The sequence below is a fragment of the Nycticebus coucang genome, chromosome X, assembly GCF_027406575.1.
Source record: "Nycticebus coucang isolate mNycCou1 chromosome X, mNycCou1.pri, whole genome shotgun sequence".
Taxonomy (NCBI): domain Eukaryota; kingdom Metazoa; phylum Chordata; class Mammalia; order Primates; family Lorisidae; genus Nycticebus; species Nycticebus coucang.
The window spans coordinates 101,192,585-101,220,473 of record NC_069804.1 but is presented as its reverse complement, the minus strand read 5'-3'; the positions used below and the strand labels follow the sequence as shown (position 1 = coordinate 101,220,473).

Sequence of the window (27,889 nt, the reverse complement as noted above, 5' to 3'; positions counted from 1 at the left end):
ATTTTTTTACTGAGGGATTCTACTGTATTTTTCATATCATGTAAGGCTACAACTTCTTTTCTTCATGTGTCTAAATCTTTGGTGATTTTGTCTTTGAATTCATTGAATTATTGAGACATCTTCTGAATTAATCCTACAATTTCTACCTCCATTTTTACTTCTATTCTGTTGATCTTGTTTGCAATCCAAATTCTAAATTCGATTTCAGACATCTCAGCTATCTGTTTGTGAATGGGATCCTCTGGATTGGCTGGTTTGTCATTCCTTGGGGGAGTTGAACTGTTCTGTTCATTCATGTTGCCAGAGTTTTCCCACTGCTTCTGCCCCATGATTGTTTTTCTGTGTTTAGCTACATGAGCAGGTAAGGTGAGATTGGACTGGAAACTTCTACTGTTGTGGTTGACCAGCCTTCCACTTAGGAACTTGGACTGGTGGCTTCAGCTTTTCCTTTACAATTTTGCAAAGGACCTGTACAGTACTACAGTCTGTGACTCTACAGGCCTGCTTGGTGTAGTGGCAGTAGGTGGTTTGGTCTTGTATTCAGCTGATCTCTGTCTAATCCTAGTGAATCAGTAACTCTGAGTTGTAGTCTCAGCTTTGGTGAAATACAAGCAACTAGGACATCCCTTCCCCCACTGGTAATATCTGGAAGAGGGCAATCAAGCCTTCCCACTACAGTAAAACCTTGGTCCTACCTTTTAGGGTCCTTGGGTAATTTGTCCAGTTCAAGTGTTCCAGACCAATTGTCCCAGACAGCCCCCACTCTCTAGCTGGAGAGTTCAAGAGGACTGCAGCAAGTAGATGCTAGGAGTCTATTGGCAGCTCAAGTGTTATTTGAGTGCCTCTGGTGCTCTGAGAGTTCAGAAAGGCCTGTCCAGTAGGAGGTTCTGATGCCTCTTACCCCACCTTGGTCGTCCTTCACCACCAAACTCTGGTCACCCAGTCTCTGGTAGTCCCACCAGCAGTCTCCGTTAACCCTGTCTCTGTGGCCCTGTTCTATCCAATAAGCAAATGTGCCAGGGCTATGTGCCTGCCAGAGTCAAAGTGAGGTCGTTGCCTCCTCCTCGTGGTTACCACAGTCTGCCACCATTCAGCAGGGGAAGCTGAAGTCTGCCTGCCTCAGGTGCTCAATGGCAGCTGAAGAAAGTTCCACCTGAGTTCAGTCCAAACTTGAAAATAGTTTCTTTGGAGTCGAAGCTTGCCTCATCAGGGAAGACAAGCAATTATAGCAATTATCTCTCATCTGTCCGCTTGGTTCCCCTCTTTCAGCTTTGTTGGGTTCTTTCTGGCAGTTATCTCTCACTCTGGACTGGAGCTTCTGTTGAGAGCTGGCTCCAATCAGCTGTCATCCCCCATCCCCCTTGTCCCGGCCAGTCGCCATTATGGGAGTTTCTATAAAAGTTTGTTTCCTAATTGTTGCCCAACTTCAGCTGCTCTGTTCCAGATGGCACTCCTATCCAACCTCCAAACTCGGTGTAGGAGTCCACGCTTCCCAAATATTTCCACTCTACTCCCACTTTTTCCCACCAACTGGCAACTGCAGTCAGCTGTGGGGGAGGGGCTGCCTGCCGCCAGCTCCTGCTATTGCAGTGTGTGACCTTTTCCTCAGCTTCCATGGCTCAGAGTCTCACTTTTGAGTCCAGCACCTGCCAGTTCGCTGCACAGCCTGAACTGTCAGTCCACACCAATATTCTCTGCCAGGAATGGTCCGGTCTATTTAATCACTCCTGTTGTTCTGGGAAAAGGTGTCAGCCATTTCAAACAACTCAAAATGTCTGTTTCCCAGCGGGATCTCCTCCCCTCAATTTTCCATCAGGCTGCCTAACCCCCTGTGGCTCCGAGCGACACCCCTTTGTGGTCGCCAAACTCCGCTCAGGAATCCACACTTCACTGAAATTTTCATCAATTAGTTTTCGCCAGGAACCACAAACTGCTGTTCTCTGTGACGGAGGGGCCGGCTGCCAGCCAGCGGAAATCTCTACAGCAGTGTCTGTGGTTTTGAATTACACCTCAAATACAGCAATCCACCAATTCGCTGTGTGTCTTCAGATGTCTATCCACACCAATAATCCACACAGGGTAAAGACCCAGAGCCCCTTCCCTCTCACCTGATGACTTGGGAGAGATAGGCTACACATCCGTCCCTTCCGCTATCATGCTCCGCCTCCTCAAGCTAGTCTTCTTATTAATTATAAAATAACCACTAAGATTTTTAGTTCTTTTCCCATAGGAACAAATTATTTTGTTTTTAATCTGGAGTCTAATTATTAAATGTTCACCTAAATCAGTTTAATCTATTGTCCTCTACCTATTTTTGTAGTATTTTACTTACATAAGTTTTATATTTAATCTAAAAAATAACCTTCTATTCCTTTATCAAGTTCTCATGAGTGCTTTTTAAATTTATTTCTCAGACCCTATACTGGAACATGGTTTTTAAGAATTGCTTCTAAGACAGCACTGACAATAAGGATGGAGTATTATGGCAGACCATTCTCTTCCTCAGTTATTACCATAAAAATTAATATAAATATAATGAATACTTCCTTTGCTATGGCATAAATTATCACTCCTAGGTCAATGGAAGAAGTTTGCTATTTTATGTATATAATAAACAGATATTCTAGAGGTCTGTATTATCGGTCTGATTAGGTTAGGTGATTCTGTAGTAATAAAGAGTACCCAAATCACAGTGGATTAACACATAACAGTTTATTTCTTACTTTCAAAAAGTTTACTGCAAGTCCATCAGCACTCCAGGGCAGGTCTTTTCTAAAACAATAACTTGGAGTTCTAGGGTTCCATCTTTCAGGTATGTCATCTGAAATACATTTCATTCAAGCCAGCCACTGAATCAGGTTAAATAGAGCTAGAGGGTAATGCAGGACTTTTTACTGCTCCAGTATGGAAACAAGCATCAGTTCTGTTTACAATGCCTCTGTTAGAAGTAATCAAAAATAATTACAAGGGGATGGAAAGTGAATGGGAGCGTACAGATACATGATGAGCTGTAAATGTCTCTGCATTTTTTTGACACAGAGCCTCACTTTGTCACCCTTGGTAGAGTGCTGTGGCATCAAAACTCACAGTAGCTCACAAATCCTTGGGCTCAAGTAATTCTCTTGCCTCTCCAGTGGCCTGGACTACAGGTGCCTGCCACAATGCCAGGCTAATTTTAGAGACGAGAACTGGAAGGCTCAGGCTGGTCTTGAACTCCTGAGGTCAAGCAATCCACCTGCCTTGGACTCCCAGAGTGCTAGGATTATAGGCATGAGCCACAGAGCCTGGCCTGTTTTTCCCATATTCTATAAATAACACAAGCTTTTAAAAACATTTTAATGAATAATAATCTTGAAAAGCTCGGTATGAATACAAAATATCACAAAAATGTAATAACTTTTATCAGCATATACATATAGATATACATTTAGGAAAAAGCTAGTTATGAAGCTCCAAGGTATCTAACATGGCACTACTATAATGTTTCAAGAACCTTTCCAAGAGATTCTGGAATTTCCACTACAAAAAATTGGTGAGCTGATAGATTATCTACCAGATGTTTTCTATCTTTATAATTTTACTTGTGACCCAAGGGAACTGAGACAAAATCACTGATTTAAGAATAATAGCTATTGAGCCTCTCATTATGCCAAAATACTTTGTACATATAACATTACCAACAATATAGCTGTGGTAATAGGTGTTTTGATACATAAATTTAAAATTGATGTTACTCTGATATATACAAATGTAAAGTAAAAATAATATTTTGACTCCTTTTACCATTAATGGCAAAAATGAATCAGCAACAGATACAAAATCTTAGTAAAATATGGACACAAAAGATCAAAGATGACATTATAACCTAAGGTTAACTCCTATGTTAATTCAATATTAATGTTTGAAACAACAAACTTTTAAACATCATACTTACTAAGATTTTGGCAGTAATTTTCTACCAAAATAAGAAGACACATAGCATACTAGAGGTCTGGCACTCAACTCACTTACAGTAAACCAGCTTCAATGTGAAGGCATTAAATAATTTTTTAAAAACCTTCATTTCACATGCTAAGTATTTTGGCAAGTGTGCAATTAAACACTGTAATGAAATTAATATAGCAAGATTAAGAAACAACAAACTTGAAACTTGTATCTTAAGCATAAATCATATTTTAAAAATTGGTTATACAGAATATTGCTGGGTAATTAAAATGTAATAGTATAAAACATGCAAAAAAAAATCCAAGAATCTTTCTTAATCAAAAAATATCAGGGTCTTTTTAAAATGATTGCCTTCCAAATGGTATCAAAGTTAATTCAAATTATGTAATATTCAAATGTGAAATAGTATTCAGCATGGTATAGTGACTAGTGCTTAATTACAGGTAAATTTCATAGTTATGGGGACTTACTTATTCTGTAAACTTCTATCTTTTTTGTTCACTTGAAGAAGCACACAACATCCTAGAATTTCACTAAGTAAGAAAATAATGGCTGCTGCACTAGAAAAATTAGTATATGTAAGGATCAAAGGCACACTATTCAGCTAGCCAAATTGATTAACAAACTCTTTTCCCTCCCACCCCACAAGTCCCTTTCCCCATGTAAACAAAAATTCATTAAGGAAAAATGTAAAATAAGCTAAAATTAAGGATCATCTACAAAAGTAAGGATTTTGAAACATCAATTTTAAGTCCTTGCTTCAAAAATGAGAGCTACAGTCATCTGGAAATGTTTGATTAAACATGTATCAAAATTAGATACATTTAACCATAGAAACATTTTTTGGTCAAAATTATTCATTATCTAAAACATTTTACTTTAACTCCAAACATTTTCACTACTAGTATAACAACAGTTTTAGCTCCCAAAGGAATTAACCACAGACAAACAAACAAATAAATTCATGTATTTAAGCTGTAGGCAACAATTATGACACTTTCTGGCACAGTGGCATTTGACTGGCAACTCAAAGTCCAGGTATAATTCTACTAACACAGGGGAATACGTGCATTTGGTAAATATGCCCTAACTTTCACAGTTGAAGTTTCCATTCCACTTTGTTTTTTTAAAGTATAGAAATCTTGCTTTCTTTTCTTGATGTTATCCTGACTTATGACTAGAAGCAGACTTCTTTTTCTTCTTCTTACTATGTCTCTTGTTTTGTTTCTTCTTCTTCTTCTTCACTTTATCCATTGCTTTTCCTTGCTCGTCATGCCTTCTCTTCTTTTTTATTTGCACTTCCTCTTCATAATCTGACTCTGACGAGGACTCACATGATAAAGGTTTATCTTCAGGATACATTTTCTTTCTTTTTTTGCTGAGGGTTTTAGTATACTTTTCTTTCTCTGTTTCATCATTTGACTTCCTTTTCTTTTTTACAGATTCCTTGCTCTCTGATTCTGACTCATATGTAGAGCTTTGTGATGATTTGTGTGAGCGGTTCTTTTTCTTTCTTTTTTTCCCTTGCTTCTTTTCCTTATCCTCAGAATCTGAAGAACTGCTTGAAGAATCAGAACTTGATGAAGAAGATGATAATCGACAAGATTTCTTCTTTTTCTTTTTCTTTCTTTCTCTTTTTCTGGATGAGCTCTCATTTCCACTTAACAATTTTTCTCTGCTTTTTTCAAGTTCTTTCTTCCAATTCTCATTCATTTTTTCTTCAAATTCAGCTAATGCCTTGGAGCCTTTCTTTTTATTTTCTAACTGTTTCTTCACTTCTTCCCAAGTAGGCCTTGGTCGGTTCAGATAATCTTGGATTGTTGGACCTGCAGATTGAGGTGGGCCTCTCCATCTAGCCATTGCTATAGGATTCATATAGGCCACCCGGTTATCCCGCTTCCCCATGGTGCCTAATGATTCTCAGGGCAGAATCCTAGTTGCCAAGGAGAAGAAAGATACTCTCTTTGTTTCTTCACCAGCTGGTATACCAAGCAGCCTCCATTCTGTGAGAGAAGAAGATGGAGTGATTAAAAAACACCTTTAACATAAGAAAAAATAAACACATAAGTTTAGGTAAAAATCTGTTGCAGGTAGATCTTCTTCAACTTAAGAAATCCAACAGCCTAAATGCCCACCAACCCAGGAATGGATTAACAATCCGTGGTATATGTATAGCATGGAATACTATTCAGCCATTAAAAAAATGGAGACTTTACATCCTTCATATTAACCTGGATGGAAGTGGAAGACATTATTCTTAGTAAAGCATCACAAGAATGGAGAAGCATGAATCTTAATGTACTCAATTTTGATATGAGGACAATTAATGACAATTAAGGTCATGTGGGGGTGGGGGAAGGGGAGAGCAGAGAGAGAAAAAAGGAGGGAGAGGTGGGGAAAGGAAGAGCAGAGATAGGGAAGGAGGGAGTTGGGTGGGGCCTTGGTGTGTGCCACACCTTTTGGGGGCAAGACACATTGCAAGAGGGACTTTACCTAAGAAACGCTATCAGTGTAATAACCTGGCTTATTGTACCCTCAATGAATCCCCAACAATAAAAAAACAAAAACAAAGAAAGTACAGCACAATCCACTCCAATTCTTTTGATAGAAACGTGATAATCACACCTTAAAAATCCTTCTATGTCAACAATCATATCAAATCCATTACTAAATCCTGATGTTTGAACTTCCACAACAGGCCTCATATATGTAAATTCACTTCCTTCCAAATATAGTCATCAATTTAGTCCAGGTCATTATCATCTCTCACTTGGGACTATTAATCTTTAATCACTATTAAGTGTTTATTATCTATCAGGAACTTCTTAGGTTTACAATGAAGTATGTCATTAAATCACCAGACTAAACCTATGTACTTGATTCTATTATTATCCTTATTTCATGGCTAGAGAAATTGAGGTTTAGAAAATATGAGTATAACTCGCATAAGGTAACATGACTAATAAATTAAAGATCCAGAATTTAAATCAAGGCAGCCTAATTCCAAACCTTACACACATAACACTATATTCCCTTCTTATATCAACCTTTTAATTGGTAGCTTCATTCCCACCCTTATTCCCTTCTCTTCTAGTCCCATACTGTAATCAGAGAGAACTTAAAATACTCTAGTTGCTTTATATTTTAATCACAGTAAAATCCAAGCTCATTTAAAAATCCTATATGCTCTTCCCTATTTCTCTCTCTCACTTTCATCTACAGTGTCACTCATCCATTTTCTCAATTCTTTCCTTCAGATTTCTATTTGTTTCTGTAATATTCTAAACTCAATGCTTAGTCAGCATGGACAATTTCAACTCATCTTTCAGGTCTCAGCTTATATGTCAATTGCTCATAAAAGCAAATATTAAACTATATAAAACTGTCAATTTTACAGGACACACACAGTTCAAGTATCATTAAATGTTATGGCTCAGGTAGGTTGCCTCTCTGTCTACTCCTCATCCTCATTTTTTGTATCCTAGTACCTTGTTTCTTTTATGCATAGCACTTACTAAATTGGTAATTATTTATTTGATTGTTTGGTTGTATTTAATGGAAAATGTAAAACCAAGAAATGTAGAGGTCCTATTTGGTCTGTCTTGTTCACCATGGTCTTCCAAGTACCTAACATAGCATCTGACCACTACTAAACACTCAATAAATATATTCTCAGTAAAAAATAAACAAGTAATTACTTGGATGGATGAATGGGTTACTCCAGGAAAGAGAAACATTTAGGGGAAGCCTCCTAGAGTTGGTAATGTCTGTACAAGATTTTAAGAAATGTATAGGTGTCCACCTAGGAAATGGTGAAATAGAAGGGCATTCCAGGCAGAGGAAACAAAATGTGAAAAACACAGGGATGTGAAAGACACAAGGATTTAGTGTTGATGGAGCCTAAAGACCAATAAAGCAAGGGCTAGGAGACAGGATGCATAGATAGGAAGAAGCTTGATTATAGAGGCCTTCTTAGGTCATTTTAAAATCTTGAAATTTTCCCTATAGTTAAGAAGGAGTAAAAAAGTCTTTTAAATAGAATATAAAGAGAACCAGACTTATTATAGATTTTTCTTCCAGTCTCCATCGTCACTTTGACCCTTTAAATCAACCTAACATATCTATCCCATAATAAACTCAATGGTACAAACAGTTCAGTGACTCTTGCTGATAGTTTTCTTGCATTTGATTTGCTGTTCTTGATTTTATTCTCCTTCCCTTTTAGTTCTCTCCAGCTACTCTTACACTTGTCATTTTCTTCTTATTATTACCCTATAAACCTGTCAAACATCATCGTGCTCCTGACTTGGCCTTCAGAAGTTCTTAAGGAGTTTAGTTCATATTTAACTTGCAGATTATTTCTGCTACTTGACACCTAAAATAGCATATTCTATTGTAATTTCAGTTTCTTAATATTTAGTCCTGACCTCAGCTTGTATGAAAAACAAGGCTAGTTCACAAGGGCTTTGTATGCTATGTGAAAGAGGCTGGAATTTATCCCCTAGGACTTACAGTTAAGTTACTAGGGAGATACTATTGTAAGAAGAAAAGTGAGTATTTAAGAGATAAATATTTACAAAGGGAAAGATGAATTGGGTCAGGTTAAGACTGAAATTAATGTGACAACGTAAGTATTCATGCAGACAAGAAACAAAAGAATTTGAACTAAAGAGTGATACTATGAATGAAAAGAAAAGGACACATAAGAGATATGTTGAGATGCTACTGAAATTAGTGACCAATTAGATATAAAAGGTGAGAGATAGAAAGGAATCTAGGGCAAGGCTCTGGCTTGAGGCACCACATAAAAGGCAGTACCAATGACTAGGTAATACAGGAAATGACATCAATTTTGAGAGAAGGTTTTAGGTTTTGTTTGGACTTGTAAAATTTAAATGTTTGAAAGATAAATAAATAAATATGCACATAGGAAATGGGATGAATGGGTGTTGTAAGGTGATCTGAATTACAGGATGGCAGTCACTGAATGATGGTTGAAATCAGGAGAGAAAATTACATTATTACAAAAGAAGATTTCAAATGAATAAAAGTTTGAACACTGGATATAAATGAAAACCAACATGCAAGAGGTTGGACGATTAAAAAAAGCATGTAAAGAATACTTTAGGAAATTAGCCAGTTTGTTAAGAGCTAGACTGGTATCAAAAAGAAAAAAAAAAGAGAGAGAGAGAGAGACATGAAAGGAAACATAGGGAGAAAAAAGTTTCATGGGGAGGGTGATAATCCTCCTGACTCTATAATATTTATATTTTCTACAATAAGTAGGAGCTAGACTGGTATCAGAAAACAAAGTAGGACTCACAGAAACATGGGGAAAATAAAGTTCCAAAGTGATGGCAATAATCCTCAGTACTGTATAATTCTCTGTAATGTTTACTTTTTTACTTACCTTTACCTTTGATAAATTCATTTAAAAAAGAAAACATGTCATGGACAACAATATTAAATGCAACAGATTAGTCAAGTATAATAAGATCAGAAAATATCCAGTATCCTTAGCTATTAAGAAGTATAGCACTGCTAATGCAATTTCAATGAGTGAGTGCAGAAGCCAGATAACAGTGTGTTAAAGACTAAATGGAAGTAAGAAAGTAAAGACATGGAGGATACAGATTCAGTTGAGAAGGAAAGTAAAGAGATAAGAAAAAAATTACAATAAGGAATACAGTGTTAAATAAAATTATTTTTTGTGTTTTTTTTACTATGGAAGAATCTTGAGAATATACATGGGGTATCTAGAAGGATAAAGCACAAAGAAAAAAGTTTTTGTTTTATTTTTTGCAGTTTTTGGCTGGGGCTGGGTTTGAACCCACCACCTCCAGCATATGGGGCCAGTGCCCTACTCCTTTGAGCCACAGGCGCTGCCCAAGAGAAAAGTTTTTTTAAGATAAGTAAAAGAGGGAGCACCTGATGTGGCAAGACCAAAGAAGCAGCAGAAAGCAATCGAATTAAACTGAGAGCCTCTACCTCCAAGAGCAGAGGTAATGAATAAAGGGTATGGATATAGGGTTTTTTATTTTCTTTCAAAGGTGGTAGAAGGTGAAAGGGAGAAAGTTGAAGTATTTATCACATAATAGCCTTTGTTTACACACAATGGTAGGTGCCAGGGTCATGATCTAGTTTAAGACAGCAGAGGAGTTTTGTGATCTCTAGTTAAAACTTGGAATAAGAACAGAGGAGACAAGTTCTATGGGAAGCCTTTGGAACTGAAGAATCTGTGTGTTACTTTCCTAGAAAAAAAAAAAAAAACTCAGAAAAGAGAAAACTAACACTAACAAAGTCTCCTGCTCAGACATTATTTGTTTTAAAAGTATTGTGGTTTATTTTCTGTTTCTATTATAGAAAAAAGAGAAACTCGATACTCTGTATCCACTTATTTGTATGAAATTAAAATCTTGTATAAATGTGACAACCATGTTGATAATCAGATGTTATAATAATATTTGTTCATCGATTCTTACAACAATTCCCTTTTGATTATGTATTGTATGTCAGACACTGTATTATATGCCATGGAGATTAGGGTAATAGTAATAAAGTTTAGTAATCATTCCACAAATAACAAACACATTAGTATAGACTCATGATTGGAAAGATGAAGAAAAAGTATGGGATTATTTAAAAGGTATAACGATGGGGCTAATTAAGAAGGTACAGTCAAGCCTGACAAGCTAACATAACCTGAGACATGATGAATAAAACAGAGCTAGCTAACCACATGAAGGGGTTAAACAGGATGGTAGTAATAAAAGAGCCAAATTTGAATGAATTTTCCAAGCATAAGGAATATCATATGCTAAGGACTTGGGGTAAGAAAGAAAATCTGAATACAATGCAAAATATTCACAATATGCTTTTATAAACTCATCATAATCTTAATTTCTCCTTCTTGAAAGTGATTAATTAGGAGGGGGAGAGACAAGATGGCAGACTGAAGCCAGCTTTCAACAGAGGCTCCCGTCCAGAAGGAGAGTTAAGGGACAGGAATTTAGTAAGTATCCTGGTAGATTTGAGCCGCACCAAGAGAGAAGGTTGAAGAACGCACATCAACACCACTGAGGCAAGCTGTTATCACAAGGACGCAAACAAAAGGTACAAAATCCACGACCAAGAGGACGGGAGTCCCCCTCCCCCATGAGACCGGCTCAAGAGCCCCACAATTAAACAAACGGGCAGAAATTAAAGGCCCTCCCACTACACTCCACGGGAGAGACCTTCTAAAAACTGGACCTACCTCCCGTAATAGGGTGCCATGGCGTACTCCTGCCAGGCATAAAACTGTATAAAACTTTAAAAATCCTTTGCCAACAACCCTGAATCCCCAACACTCCCCTCCCGCTCACTGAGGTCTGGAGGCCTGTCCCCCAGGAGTTCGGATTCTTGGGTGATTTTTCAAGGGGAGTGGACAGTCCCCAAGCTGCAACTGGTCAGCGCTGACTCTGAGGCACGCGAGTGTGGAGAGAGCACCAGGCTGAGGGGGAGTCACGACTTGGCGGCACTTCCCTGCGGTGCAGTGCAGCAGCCCTCCCCGTGCATCAATACGGCCAGGCATAAAACTGAATGAAGCTCTAGCTTCCCCGCTGAGCTCTCAGCACTCCCTCCCACTCTCACTTGGGGTCTGGGGGCCTGTCCCTCAGGAGTTCGGATCCTTGGGTGATTTCTCAAGGGAAGTGCACAGTGCCCGAGCCGTGACTGGCCAGCACTGACTCTGAGACACGCAAGTGAGGAGAGGGCACTCGAGTAGAGGGCATTCGGCTGAGGGAGAGTCACGCCTTGGCGGCACTTCCCTGCAGTGCGGTGCAGCAGCCCTCCCTGGGCAACAATACGGCCAGGCATAAAACTGAATGAAACTCTAGCTCCCCCTCACTCTCACTCGGGAGTCTGGGGGCCTGCCCCCCAGGAGTCTGGATTCTTGGGAGATCTCTCGAGGGGTGTGGACAGAGCATAAACTGCGGACACTCAGCGCTGACTCTGGGGCACGAGACAGAGGAGAAAAGGGTCGTCTGGGTGCCCATACCAGAGCGGCACTTCCTGGAGGCAAATCAACAGCCGTTTTTTTTTTTAACAGCAAAATGGCTCACTTCTGGATATTCTGAAGCCACACACACTGTCTCCCTGGGCAACCAGTGGAGGCCACCAGTGAGCAAAGGATTTGCCTGACACTGCTCACACAGCCGGGAAGCTTCCAGGGCAGGGCCGACACAGAGAGGTAATCGGACACAAACCTCCAGCAGCAAAGACATTTGAACTCAGAACAGCCCGTCTTCTGTAGGCGATTTTAGCAGAAACAGAGACGAACCCCACAAAGTTTTCTGCTCTGTTCTGTTCACAAACCTCCAGAAGCAAAGACATTTGAACTCAGAACAGCCCGTCTTCTGTAGGCGATTTTAGCAGAAACAGAGACGAACCCCACAAAGTTTTCTGCTCTGTTCTGTTCTGTTAGCAACATCAATCAGGGACGGGGCTAAGCCTGAGTGAACACCTCCCTCCCACCACCTGCATCAAGCACTCAAAGATGTCAGGGCCCATCTCCTCCTGCTAGATAGCGGCAGAAGGCAGGGGCCTGGCAGACTTCCTTGCAGACTTCCTTGCAATTCAGGCAGGTGCAAACCCCTGGAGTATCTGTTCACTACAGGCAACTGGGTTAGCCATCTGAAGAGATACCAGTGACTGGGTCCGATGGAGGGGCAAAGTGGGGAAGGAGACATCAACCTTCCCAGACTGATCTATTTGCTAGGTGGCACGTCCTGACTCCACGCAGCACTGGAGTAAGCCATATTAGAGGAATAACCAGACCCCTGTGATCCAGTTCCCAGAGATCCAGTTCCCCACCCGAGAAAGGTGCCGATTGAGACAATCGATTTGGACCTTTTGAACTGAACTAATAGACTGAGGACTTTTCAGGCGATGCCCTGGGTATGCGGTTGTAGGAAGGTTTGCTTTTCCTTTTCCAAATGGTGCCAGTGATGGGCGGGCAGGGTGACTTAATTGCAGGTTTTTCCACATAGCTGAGACTTCAAGCCAGAGTAAACATTACAATAGGATTGAACAGAAACCAGCTGAAAACAAGACAGAACCACTTAGCCCCACCACACAAGAAAGGGCCCTAGTTTCTCAGGCCACAACAGTGTACAGGCCCTGGATAAAGCCCCCGGGGAAAAATCAAAGGGAGTAAAATAACCATGGGGCGGAATCAGCGGAAAAACTCTGGTAACATGAATAACCAGAATAGATCAACCCCCCCCCAAGAAAAGATACGGCAGATGTGATTGAAGATCCCATTCATAAACAACTGTCTGAGATGTCAGAAATCGAATTCAGAATTAGGATTGCAGACAAGATTAATAAAATGGAATTAGGAATTCGTGGAGAAATTCAAAAGTTGTCTCAAGAATTTAACGCATTTAAAGACAAAACCACCAAAGACTTAGACACACTGAAGCAAGAATTTATAGCCCTCAAAGATACGACAAATACAGTAGAATCCCTCAGCAACAGAATGGAGCAAGCAGAAGAAAGGATTTCTGACTTTGAAGATAAAGTCTTCGAACGCTCCCAATCTCTCAAAGAGGAAGAGAAATGGAGAGCAAAAACGGACCACTCACTCAGAGAACTCTCAGATATTTCGAAGAAAAGCAATATACGAATAACTGGGATTTCTGAGAATGATGAAGTGGCCTCGAAGGGCACAGAGGCCCTTCTGCATGAAATTATGAAAGAAAATTTTCCAGACATGCCTAGAGAATCTGAAATTCAGATAGCAGACAGCTTCACAACCCCAGCACGATTCAACCCCAATAAGTCACCCCCCAGGCATATCATAATTAGCTTCACTAAACTTAACAAGAAAGAGAAGATTCTCAAAGCAGCCCAGCAAAAGAAAAATATTACGTACAAAGGAAAGAATATTAGAATAACTGCAGATCGCTCTGCTGAAACTTTTAAAGCCAGAAGAGGGTGGTTATCGACTTTTAATCTCTTAAAGCAAAATAACTTTCAACCCAGGATCTTGTATCCAGCTAAACTGAGTTTCATTTATGATGGAGAAATTAAATACTTCAATGACATTCATATGTTGAAAAAATTTGCATAAGTAAACCAGCTCTTCAGGATATTCTCAGACCTATCCTCCACAATGACCAACCCAATCCTATACCACAAAAGTAAACTCACTCAGAAACTTCGGATCAAACTCCAACTTCCACAGTGGTGAAAGGATTAAAAATGTCCACTGGACCTTTGAAAAACTCCATACCCAAAATTCCACCAGACTTATCAATACTCTCCATTAATGTGAATGGCTTAAACTGTCCTCTAAAGAGGCATAGGTTAGCTGACTGGATACAAAAACTCAATCCAGATATTTGTTGCATAAAAGAGTCACATCTTAACTTAAAAGACAAATACAGACTCAGGGTGAAAGGATGGTCATCCATATTTCGGGCAAATGGTAATCAGAAAAAAGCAGGTGTTGCAAATTTATTTGCAGATACAGTAGGCTTTAAACCATCAAAAGTAAGGAAGGACAAGAATGGTCACTTCATATTTGCTAAGGGTAATACTCAATATGATGAGATCTCAATTATTAATATCTATGCACCCAAGCAGAATGCACCTCAATTTATAAGGGAAACTCTAACAGACATGAGTAACTTTTGATTTCCTCCAGCTCCTTAATCGTCAGAGATTTCAACACTCCTTTGGCAGTATTGGATCGATCCTCAGCAAGAAGCTGAGCAAATAAATCTTAGATTTAAACCTAACCATCCAATATTTAGATTTAGCAGACATCTACAGAACATTTCATCCCAAGAAAACTGAATACGCATACTTCTCATCAACCCATGGAACTTACTCCAAAATTGACCACATTTTAGGTCACAAGTCTAACCTCAGTAAATTTAAAGGAATAGAAATTATTCCTTGCATCTTCTCGGACCACCATGGAATAAAACTTGAATTGAGTAACAACAGGAGTCTGCATACTCATACAAAAACATGGAAGTTAAATAACCTTATGCTGAATGATAGCTGGGTCAGAGATGAGATTAAGAAAGAAATCACCAATTTTTTGGAACAAAACGACAATGAAGACACAAATTATCAGAACCTCTGGGACACCGCAAAGGCAGTTCTAAGAGGGACACTTATAGCACTGCAAGCCTTCCTCAAGAGAATGGAGAGGAAGTTAACAACTTAATGGGACATCTCAAGCAACTGGAAAAGGAAGAACACTCCAACCCCAAAGCCAGTAGAAGAAAAGAAATAACCAAAATTAGAGCAGAATTAAATGAAATTGAAAACAAAAGAATAATACAACAGATCAATAAATCAAAAAGCTGGTTTTTTGAAAAGGTCAACAAAATAGATAAACCTCTGGCCAACCAAATCACAAAAAAAAAGAGTAAAATCTCTAATATCATCAATCAGAAACAACAAAGACAAAATAACAACAGACTCATCAGAAATCAAAAAAATCCTTAATGAATATTACAAGAAACTTTATTCTCAGAAATATGAAAATCTGAAGGAAACTGACCGATACTGGGAAGCACGTCACCTTCCAAGACTTAGCCAGAATCAAGTGGAAATGTTGAACAGACCCTTATCAAGTTCTGAAATAGCATCAATTATACAAAACCTCCCTAAAAAGCAAAGCCCAGGACCAGATGGTTTTACGTCAGAATTCTACCAAACCTTTAAAGAGGAATTAGTACCTATATTACTCAACCTGTTCCAAAAGGTAGAAAAAGAAGGAAGACTACCCAACACGTTCTATGAAGCAAACATCACCCAAACCAGGAAAAGACCCAACAAGAAAAGAAAATTATAGACCAATATCACTAATGAATATACATCCAAAAATATTCAACAAGATCCTAACAAACAGAATCCAGCAACACATCAAACAAATTATACATCATGACCAAGTGGGTTTTATCCCAGGGTCTCAAGCCTGGTTCAATATATGTAAATCTATAAATGTAATTCAGCACATAAACAAATTAAAAAACAAACACCATATGATTCTCTCAATTGATGCAGAAAAAGCTTTTTATAATATCCAACATCCTTCATGATCAGAACACTCAAGAAAATTGGTCTAGAAGGGACATTTTTTAAACTGATAGAGGCCATCTACAGCAAACCCACAGCCAATATCATATTGAATGGAGTTAAATTGGAATCATTTCCACTCAGATCAGGAACCAGACAAAGCTGCCCATTGTCTCCATTGCTTTTCAACATTGTAATGGAAGTTTTAGCCACTGCAATTAGGGAAGAAAAGGCTATCAAGGGTATCCATATAGGGTCAGAAGAGATCAAACTTTCGCTCTTTGCAGATGATATGATTGTGTATCTGGAAAACACTAGGGACTGTACTACAGAACTCCTAGAAGTGATGAAGGAATACAGCAGCATCTCAGGTTACAAAATCAACATCCATATATCGGTAGCCTTTATATACACCAACAACAGTCAAGTTGAAAAAGCAGTCAAGGACTCTATCCCATTCACAGTAGTGCCAAAGAAAATGAAATATTTGGGAATTTACCTAACAAAAGACGTGAAAGATCTCTATAAAGAGAACCATGAAACTCTAAGAAAAGAAATAGCTGAAAATGTTAACAAATGGAAAAATGTACCATGCTCATGGCTGGGAAGAATCAATATTATCAAAATGTCCATACTACCCAAAGCAATATATAATTTCAACGCACTCCCTATTAAAACTCCACTGTCTTATTTTAAAGATTTTGAAAAAACAATGTTCGTTTTATATGGAATCAGAAAAAACCTCGAATAGCCAAGACATTACTCAGAAATAAAAACAAAACAGGAGGAATCACACTACCAGACCTCAGACTTTACTACAAATCGATAGTGATCAAAACAGCATGGTACTGGCACAAAAACAGAGAAGTAGATATCTGGAGCAGAATAGAGAACCAAGAGATGAATCCAGCTACTTACCGCTATCTGATCTTTGACAAGCCAATTAAAAACATTCAGTGGGGAAAAGATTCCCTATTTAACAAATGGTGCTGGGTGAACTAGCTGGCAACCTGCAGAAGACTGAAATTGGACCCACACCTTTCACCATTAACTAAGATAGACTCTCATTGGATTAAAGATTTAAACTTAAGACATGAAACTATAAAAGTACCAGAGGAGAGTGCAGGGAAAACCCTTGAAGAAATTGGTCTGGGCGAGTATTTTATGAGGAGCACCCCCCGGGCAATTGAAGCAGCTTCAAGAATACACTACTGGGACTTGATCAAACTAAAAAGCTTCTGCACAGCCAAGAACACAGTACGTAAAGCAAACAAACATTCCTCAGAATGGGAGAAGATATTTGCAGGGTATATCTCTGACAAAAGTTTAATAACCAGAATCCACAGAGAACTCAAACGCATCAGCAAGAAAAAAAACAAGGGATCCCATCGCAGGCTGGGCAAGGGATTTGAAGAGAAACTTCTCTGAAGAAGACAGGCGCACGGCCTTCAGACATATGAAAAAATGCTCATCATCTTTAATCATCAGAGAAATGCAAATCAAAACTACTTTGAGATATCTAACTCCAGTGAGACTAGCCTATATCACAAAATCTCAAGACCAGAGATGTTGGCGTGGATGTGGAGAAAAGGGAACACTTCTGCACTGCTGGTGGGAATGCAAATTAATACATTCCTTTTGGAAAGAGATATGGAGAACACTCAGAGATCTAAAAATAGATCTGCCATTCAATCCTGTAATCCCTCTTCTGGGCATATACCCAGAAGACCAAAAATCACAACATAACAAAGATATTTGTACCAGAATGTTTATTGCAGCCCAATTCATAATTGCTAAGTCATGGAAAAAGCCCAAGTGCCCATCGATCCACGAATGGATTAATAAATTGTGGTATATGTACACCATGGAATATTATGCAGCCTTAAAGAAAGATGGAGACTTTACCTCTTTCATGTTTACATGGATGGAGCTGGAACATCTTCTTCTTAGTAAAGTATCTCAAGAATGGAAGAAAAAATACACAATGTACTCAGCCCTACTATGAAACTAATTTGGGGCCCTCACATGAAAGCTATAACCCAGTTACAACCTAACAAAGGGGGAAGTAGGAAAGGAAGGGGAGGGAGGGGGTGGTGGGTAGAGGGAGGGGGATCGGTGGGATCATACCTGTGGTGCATCTTACAGGGGTATTTGCGAAACTTGGTAAATGTAGAATGTAAATGTTTTGGCACAGTAACTGAGATAATGCCAGGAAGGCTATGTTAACCATTGTGATGAAAATGGTCAAATGGTCTATGAAGCGAATGTATTATGCCCCATGATCATATCAATGTATACAGTTATGATTTAATAAAAAAATAAAGTCATTAATTACACCATTTGTTCTTGAATGTGCTCAATTAAAAGTCATTATGAACTCATTTAATTGAAAAATATAGTTTGCTGTTTCACAGTGTAATTTATTTTTTATGTCAGAATATTACTAGCATATACAAGTTTTGGTTACATAATTTGTTTTTGTACATTTTAAGTCAAAGTTATAAGTGTGCTCTTTACCCGGAATGCATACATTATGTGAATTATATCTCAACTTAGCCAACTTCTCCTCCCTCCTCCCACCTACTTGATTCTCATTGAGATATACTTCCATATGTACACATTAGTGTTCATGGACTACTTCAAATTTAGTTTGAGTACACGTGGTGTTTTTCCATTCCTGTGATATTTATTTAGAAGAATGCTCTCTGTTTCCACCCAGGTTGTTACAAAAGATACTAAATCACCATTTCTTTTATGGCTGCTTATTAGTCCATGGTATACATACAAGATCTGACAATTAAATTCATGAGTCCATCCTAGAAAAAGTGCTACATCCCTCATTGCTGAGTCTCACTATGGTCACCAAATGGCCAGTGGGAGTACTTTCAAGGCAACCATGGTGATATTCAGCAATGAAGTATGTACCACTTTTTCTAGAATGAGTCCATGATGTCAAAATTGTATGATGATAGATCTGATGACCATTACAGAAAAAGAGTTCCAAAATTGTTTTGAAGGCAGGGCTAGGTGCTGGCATTGGTACATATGTTCCCAAGGGGAGTATTTTGAAGGTAACTATGATGCTATTTAGTAATAAGGTATGGAACATTTTTTCTAGGATGAGTTTGTGAACTTAATTATCTAACCTCATATACTCCATTCCATTTTATTAATCCACTCATGTATTGATCGGCATTTGGATTGTTTCCACATTTTTGTTATTGTGAATTGTGTTGTTATAAACATTCAAGTATAAGTGCCTTTTGATCCAGCAATCCTACTACTAAGTATTTGCCCAAAGGATAAGGAGGACATTTTATCATAAGTGTGCAAATTACACTTGTACAGTGAATTTCTATCATAAATATCACCAAAACTAATTATTTAAGAGACATTCTCTTATTTAACAGATCATTTCATTGAGATGTATAATTGTAGATAATTCTCACAGTGTAGAGTGCGAGCTATGAGGTGGCAGGGCCTCTGAAGCTTGGGAGAATGTCCAGGGGATGAACTCCCCTCTACTGATCCTCCTCAACAGATAACAACATATTTTCTCTAAGCTTCAACTTTTAACCCAGCAGAAGAAAAAGCATGTTTTCCTTAAAACTTTTGCTTTTGACTTTACAGCTGAACTTCAAAACAGTCACGTACTTTTTCCAGCTAATCTTGTAGATGTAGTATTGCCCATATTTTAGAAGTCACACAGTAATAATAGATTGTGTTCACGTGGGAATTTGCACCTGTTTCTCTTCTCATAATTAAGTTAAAAATGTGTCTTACTTCCTTGAAAAACAACTTTGTACCGACTCCTTAAAAATAAAGTTGTTTGGGCACTCAGGTACTGGTGATAGAGAATAATATCCCCGACCTCTCAATCTCATCTTTGCCTCTCAATTCCATCTCTGTCTTTCATGTCTTTTTTTTGTCTTTCATGTTTTATTTCGCCATTTCCCACTGATCCCACTCTGGTTCATTTACTTTTTTCACGCGTTCACGATACACACACATGCTCTTGAGTAGAAAATATTTTTAAAAATAGTTGGCAATTCCTCTGAGGCTGAATCTGAAACATATAACTCTGACATAAATGTCTAGGCATTTAGATGAGGTCCTTATTAAAAAAAAAAAAGCAAAACAAAAACTTTAAGGCTCTGTGTTCCTACTAGTTCATGAAAGGTTAAGTACCATGCTACTGAAAGAAACGTTTCCTGAAAAGCTACTGAAAGCATTTAAGATAGCGATGGTTCTATTAAATTATAAAATGATAATAAATGCACACATATACCAATGATATCTTTAATTATCATAATATGTCTTGCCATTTCACAACAGATGATAATATACAGAACGACCGTAGTGCAACCTAATTTCGTATTAATTTTATATTCCCAGTAAGAGATAGGGTTTATTTCTCTAATTTTAATGGTATTATACAATTTTCTAGAAAAACTTAGCTCTATCAAGGTTATATAATATGAAAAAAAAGCATGAACATGTCCTATTCTAGCACATGTTATTCTAGTTGTAAACCTGAGTCTTATGAAGGAGAAATGAAAACTTTCCTGTTGAACCATTCATTCTTTTCATGTGAATTCCCTCCAGCACAGTTGTGTCATGATGCATTCATCATTCCAGGGAAACTGTATAGAATTTAAAATACTGATTCTTTTTTTTCTTTCCTCTGCAGAATCATCAAATGATAAAAAAAAGAACACTCTTTACCATCTTAAGGATGATACCAGCAAGCTTACAGCAGCAATAAAATATTGTAGGAGCAAATGATAGAGACAGAAGAAGCTCCAAATATAAATTTTAGTGAATTTTTCTGTTTTAAATAAATAAGCACTTCACCCTCTTATTTATCTTAATATAGTAATACATTTTGGGTTTTACATTCAGAAAAACAAATCATCACTATTGTTTAGCTTTTATGCTAAAGAAGTAAAATGTATTTTTTTAAAACAAACTTTGGATTAAAAATAGTTTTAGATTTACAGAAAAGTTGCATACAGACAATTCCGGTATCCCCTGCATCCAGTTTCTCTTATGATTAATTCTGTACACTGATATGAAACATCTGCCACAACTAATGAAACAATATTGAAACCAAACTATTACTAACTAAAGTGCATTTTTTTTCAAAGTTTGTTAGCTTTTACCTAATGTCCTTTTTCTGTCCTGAAACTCCATTTAGGATACATTTAGTCATCGTGTTTCCTAGGTTCCTCTAGTCTGCTGCAGTTCATGATAATTTGTTTTTGATGACCGTGACAGTTTATAGATTAATTATCTGGAATTTATTGTATATAATTTTCTTCAATTTGGGTTTGGCTGATAATCTAGCTAGACTTAGACTATAAGTTTTGGAGAGAAAGAACATAGAGGTAAAATACTACTTACGAAACTTATCACTAAGATTGTTAACTTTGATCACCTGAGGTTGTGTTTATCAGTTTTCTTCACTCTAAGATTACTCTCCCCACCTTTGCATATTATCCTCTTTGGAAGGAAGTCACTATGTACAGCTGTCCACACTTAAGGAATGGGGAGTTATGCTCCAGTTATGCTCCAGTGCCTATATAGATTATTTGGAATTCATTTGTACAAGAGCTTTGTCTATTTACAGTAATTGATTTATTAAATCATTTATTTATATCAGCATGGATTTGTGAGTAGTAATTTTATACTTATGTGATACTCCAATACTATTTTATACTATTGCTTAAATTGTGCCAACTTTGATCATTGGAAGCTCTTTTAATTAGTTCCTGTGTCCCTCTGGCATAACTCCATCATTTTCTTTAATTACTTCTTTACTTTCTGCATTTTATAAGATGCTCCAAGGTCATTTTGCATATTTCCTAAACTAGCCCTAGAATCAGTCATTTCTACAAAGAGCCACAGTTCCTTTTACTGTAGAATGATAACAGAAAACAAGACCTGTATACTGGTCTGTGCTGACTGATATTAGGATATTGTTGTTTCTAACCTCTCAGGAGACGGAGCTAGGAAGTTCACTAAATGCTTTTAATTCATTCAACCACATATTAAGTTTGAACTAAGTATTTGAAACTTGTACTACAGGTATGAATTATTTAGAGACAGCATGAAGAACACTGTGTTTACCAAAATGTGACATGACTGATTCATTATCAGCAAAGTGCATGCTATGGCTATTTCTCAAGTAGTTGAAACAGATCTCTCCTGAATATATTTCTGAAGTTAAAAGGCTGAATACAGTCTAAAGGAAAGAACAAAAGCCCTCATAAGTACTAAATTCATAAGCTTTTTCTCTTTAAAATTTTGTCCTAGGCAAGAAGGCATGAACAAAGTAACAGTAGTGTCTATAGTGCCTGTGTCAATTCTTTAGGAATTCCTCTGTAGAAATCCATGCATGAAATGCAAATAAACACTTGCCAGCAAGGTTCTTATTTTGTCAGTGTATTTGAGATGCTTTGGATACTCACTACTAAATGTCTTGAATCTTCCTTGACAATATATTTTGCCCTAGAATGGTGTGTTTAGACGTGGTGAGAAATGACTTTACATGATATAACCAAATATCACAGAGCCCTGAAAAATGCTAGTCTCTGCACTTGAGGAATCATCTTACATGAACCAAAGCTAATTAAATATTAGCTTCTTTCCATTTGTGCATGATATGACAACTCTTATAAAAATACACCCCAAAGCAATATTATTTGCTCCATACCATCTCCTGGTTGTCCCAGTTTTTATCTAACTAATGTCTCAAAACCTAAATTTTGTAGAAATCCTTGGCAAGAGACCTCAAATCACTAAGTTTAAGTTAGTATTTTGTTCAGCCTGAACATCTAAAATCAATTTCATTCACATTTGACCAGTATGCAAATGGAATATATTTCAAGCTTTCAGACTATGATAAAACTGGACCTTCTTTATAATTTCACGTACATTGTAGTATTAAATGAGAGAGAGAGAGATTTTATAGTACAGGACCATGATATGCCCTTTGAGGCAATGCACTGTGCGTACAAATATATTTGTAGTCTAAAATCCATCAACATTTCTCTAGGATCTAGTTGTCTAGATACACTTGTCGTCTCTCCCAACAACTTATAAAAGACTTTAAGCATAGGAATAAAAATACCAGGGGAGCCCGTTATTTTCCCAGAGAACACAGTTCAAAACAAATCTATTTACGCATGTCTTAAAAAGGGCTTCACTTCATTTTACATATGCTATGTATCAATCCCTCTATTAGTAACTTCTGCAACCTTCTACACCACATGAATTTTTAAATTTCTTTCTGAAAATATAGAAGAGAAAATTTGATGTGAATATATTGGTTATGAAATAGCTAAATGTATCACCATTATTTATGGAAGCTGGGTACACTTCAAGAATTACATATGTTCTTACATTATAAATGACTACATAGGCACATTTCCTTAAAATTCAAAGGCCAGAACATATAAATTCATTTTTTTAATTTCAAAATACTAAGTGGATACAAATGTTTTAGTTTACATGGATTGCTTTTGTGATGTTTAAGACCCAGATATACGTGGGTCTCCCATCACCCAAATAGTACCCAGTATACTCACTAGGTAGATTCTTGTCTCTCTCGTTCTTCCCCTTAGTTGAGTGCCACTAATTGGAGATCATTCTTTAAGGTAAGTGTCTCAAGAATAAAAAAATAAACGCCACATACAGTCTTACTTTTTTTATAGTAACTTACAGATGGCCACTGAAAATAATAGCTGGGAATGCTCATAAACATCACAAACTGTGAAAATTTGTATTAACATTACTTAATTATGCTGGAAACAAAAGGGACTACATTTCCATGACTGGCCTTATTTGAAAAAATGTGTGGAGATATTGCTCAATATTCATCCTCGGGGGTGGGGGGGAGGGCGTGTAGAATAAATAGATCCCAATTCTAGGAATGGAAGAGTTGGCTGAATGAGGGAGAGAAAGCATTTTAAGAAAATTCACTAGGCAGGCAATATTAACTTGAAAACACAGAAACTGATCATTAGAGTTGAAGGCTCAGCTCTCCTATTTGTTTCCTGAGTGTTCTAGGGCAAATCATATAACCTAACTGTGTCTCAGTTCTAATATATGTAAATGGAGTGGATATATGACCATTTTATTTTACAACCCTCATCCCCTGCCTCCAAATGGAAATGAAATACTCTTTGGGGATTGTTTGCAAACTGAAAAAGTCAATATAAATGTAAAGAGTTGTTATTCCTTTGACTACTATCATTAATCATACAATAATGATTACAGCTATTCAACACTTAACATGAACAGGTACTGCTCTGAGCCATTTGCATGGATTCTCTCAATTAATTCTCAACAACTCTATTAAGTTGGTACTATTATTTTTTCCTCTTTGACAAAGAAGCAAACCCAAACTCAGAGAGATTAATTTCTGAGATCTCACAGTTAGTAGATGTTAAAGTCAAAATTGGAATTGTAGCAGCCTGATTTAAAGTATATACTTTTAAACAATGTCATAATAGGAAAGTTGGCTGTCAATTCTATAGTTGAGGACTATGATGAAAACACAAAAGTTATTTGTATCTGTACACCTCATGTTCAGAGAAGGCCCAAAGCCAAATACTTCCCATGAAACCTGAAGGGGTGGAAGAGTCTAATGTTAATAAAATTTAAATTGGTTGATAAGAAAATAACATTTAAGCTATTATCTTCAACTCCTTTCTTTACTTAACCTAATTATCAGAGTTGTTCAAATGAGCTAAAGTTTTTTTTTTTTGGTTCCTTCTTCACACCTACCAGTATGGGAATGCCAAAGAAACAGTGGTATCCTATAATCAGCAAAAATAAAATGGAAACACCCCAAATCAGCCTAGGTAATCTATAGTCTACTAATAATTTCTTTCTCTTATATTACAGATTGTTTACTAGCTACTCATATTCCTTTCGATGGTGATATATGTTTCTGCCATTTTATATTTGTAGATTATCATTTATAATTTTCTTTCCCCTCATTAGACCTCTGCTCCCTAAAAAATATACTCTAAAGGGTAATCCCTGGCATTGACCATACTACCCCAGTGTGTCCATGACTTTCACAGATATTCTAAGTTACAGAATTTGCTAACTTGAAATTTAACACCATGCCATATAGATATAGCTTATCAATTATTTTTACTGATTTATCATATCACTGCCAGTAGCATTTGTCATGTTGTAATAAGTAAAATAAAAAGATTCCACACTGGGAAATCATCTGTTTTCACCTAAACTCCTCCGAACATTTTCATCCTTTAATTGACATTTAATTAATTTGCTCATATAATTACCCGAATCAGGAATCTGAAGATCCCAGTGCATTTACTTGATTTACTTCAAACTGAGTAACTCCAGCAAACTTTTTCTTCCTCCACTGAAGAGGTTAATTCTAGCCTCAAATTTCTCAACATTTCTGAATTTCATTAGCACACAGATTACCTATGTAATTCCTTAAATCTTCTGATAAACAGCCCTATCAAAATCTTGTAATCTATTTGCTGTAACCAGTTCCAAAATGTTTGAGCATGAAATTCTTTACTGCAGAAATAAATTGGTTGTCCTAAGTGCTAGAGAAATATTTAATGTTTATGACATGCTAACATAAAAGAACTTGCTTTTTATCAATCTGAATTACTGGCTTAGAAAATAAATCATAGTTTTATAACTATTTCAACTATTACAAACTTTAAAATGGAAAAACATCTTAAACTGAAGTTGAATCTGTATGGCAAAAATATACATGCATAATCTGAATTTAGATGAGTCACTTATTCATTCAACAAATATTTATTGAGATCCAACTACGAGTCAGATGCTGGCATTAGACAATGACAGATAAAGTTCCATGGCTTTCCGGGGCTTACAGTTTAAAAAATGAAAATAATTAGCAAATTGGGATTTTATTCCAAATATGTAAGAATGAATCAGACCAGAACATCAATAGTAAATATTGGGCATGGAGGTGGGGAGTGGAAAGAGAAAAAAATTAAATGACATAAAGAGGAAATAGGCAGAAAAATCCAGGATGTGGTAGAGTTCCTAAAACAAACAGATAGTTTCAATTATATTAAAACATACTGTTTTAGGTAAAAAATATTTAAAGAGACATAATTAAATACCATATATGAACCTTGATTTAATCCTGGTACAGTATAAAACATGGATATGAGGTTTCCTCTGAGAGTCATGGAATGTTCTAAAATTAGGTTTTAATGATGACTATACAAATTTTGTAAATTTTTAGTAGACCATCAAACTGTACATTTAAAATTAATAATTTTTCATGATGTGAAAATTATACCCCAATAAAGCTGTTAAAAAAATTGCAGGGAGGCACCTAAAATATCAAATGTTGATTAGATATTAGATAATAGGGAAATGTTTTTAAGAAGTTTAAACATGATAGCATTGAGATTATGAAGAATGCACTTATTTTTAAGCAATGCATGCTAAAATATTTGCATATGAAGCATCATGAAGTCTGCAACTTACCTTCAGATTATGCAGCAAAACCAAGAAGCAAACACAACAAAATGATTGTGAGGATATTAAGTATCCACTATAATGTTCTTTCAAGTTTTCCAAGTGCTGAAAATTTTCATAATAAATAATTGGAAAATGCACTATTTTTAAGGTAAAAAGAGTTATTGGAGGATATCTGGTATCATCTGTTGTTCTTGGCCATCTTAAAAAATTGGAACTGCTTTCTATATGATTTGATCAATTATAGAGAAGTATCTCAATTGCCAAAAACTGAATAAATTTTAGTATTCTGTAAAATAATTAATTATGAAGCTACGAGTAAATGTAGCCTAATGCCATGTTTGCAGTAATACTAATAGTGGTAATGTAATTCACCTTTCTATTCTGTTTCCTATCTGTTCCACCTTTTATCTTTCAATTTTGGTAGGTAGGTTCACTTTTGCTGTGTCCAACACGCAAAGTCAAGGATCCTTAATGCCATTGCCATAAAAACCAAAGACCTTAACTGAGTCTTTGGGTTCCAACCTAAATAATTTGTTCTTTGATTACCTCTTCTACCTTGCCTTCTGCCACACTCAACCTTTCCCGTCTGTGTACTTCAAACTCAATGACCTCTTTTCTTTCAATGTCCCTGATATGTCATATTCCCTCTGCCCAGGGCCTTTGTATAAACCATATTCCCTCCCTAAGTGTGACATGAATGCCATTTATTTAGAGAAGTCTTTCTTGATATCCTTGAAAAAGTTAGGTCTGATAATTATACTCTGATAGGACCGTGTACTTTTTACTTTAGTATGCCTTACAATTACAATATTCTAATTATTTGTATAATCTGTTAATACAATTTCCCTACACTAGATTATGGTTTCTATAAAGAAAGGATTCATGTGTATTATCTATTGAGAGGTCATCACTAAAGCTCTCAAAAAAAAAAAAAAAAAAACAGCAGGGTGGTGCCTGTGGCTCAAGGAGTAGGGCGCTGACCCCATATGCCGTGGGTAGTCGGTTCAAGCCCAGCACCGGCCAAAAACCTCAAAAAAAAAAAAAAAAACAGCAAACCAACTTGCTATTATTTTTTTCATTTAAAAATGAACAGAAACCTTCTCTCTTAATCCCATTTTCACATCATCTACTGCTCCACTTCTCTGCTTCCTTTTTTAGCAAAAGTTCTGCAAAGAGCTGTTAATACAGAGTTTCCAGCTCCTCTCATTCCAGTTTCTCTTGAATTCACACCAATGGGACTTTCACCTCAACCACTCAATGGTAATTTTTCTTGTCTTGGTCATTAATGATCACCATGTCACTAAATTTAATAACGATAAATGAGAATTTTTCATTTTAATCTCTTCAGTAA

General features: G+C 36.9%; 1 protein-coding gene across 1 annotated transcript in view; it reads right to left on the bottom strand.

Moving 5' to 3' along the window:
- Nucleotides 1-4,842: 4,842 nt before the first annotated feature.
- Nucleotides 4,843-27,889, bottom strand: part of FAM133A (family with sequence similarity 133 member A) — a 54,182-nt gene continuing 31,135 nt past the window's right edge. The window contains exon 3 of the mRNA XM_053580139.1: nt 4,843-5,948. Coding sequence (XP_053436114.1) covers nt 5,107-5,850 — 744 coding nt within the window. The 5' untranslated portion in view covers nt 5,851-5,948 and the 3' untranslated portion in view covers nt 4,843-5,106. The remainder of the gene's footprint in view (nt 5,949-27,889) is intronic.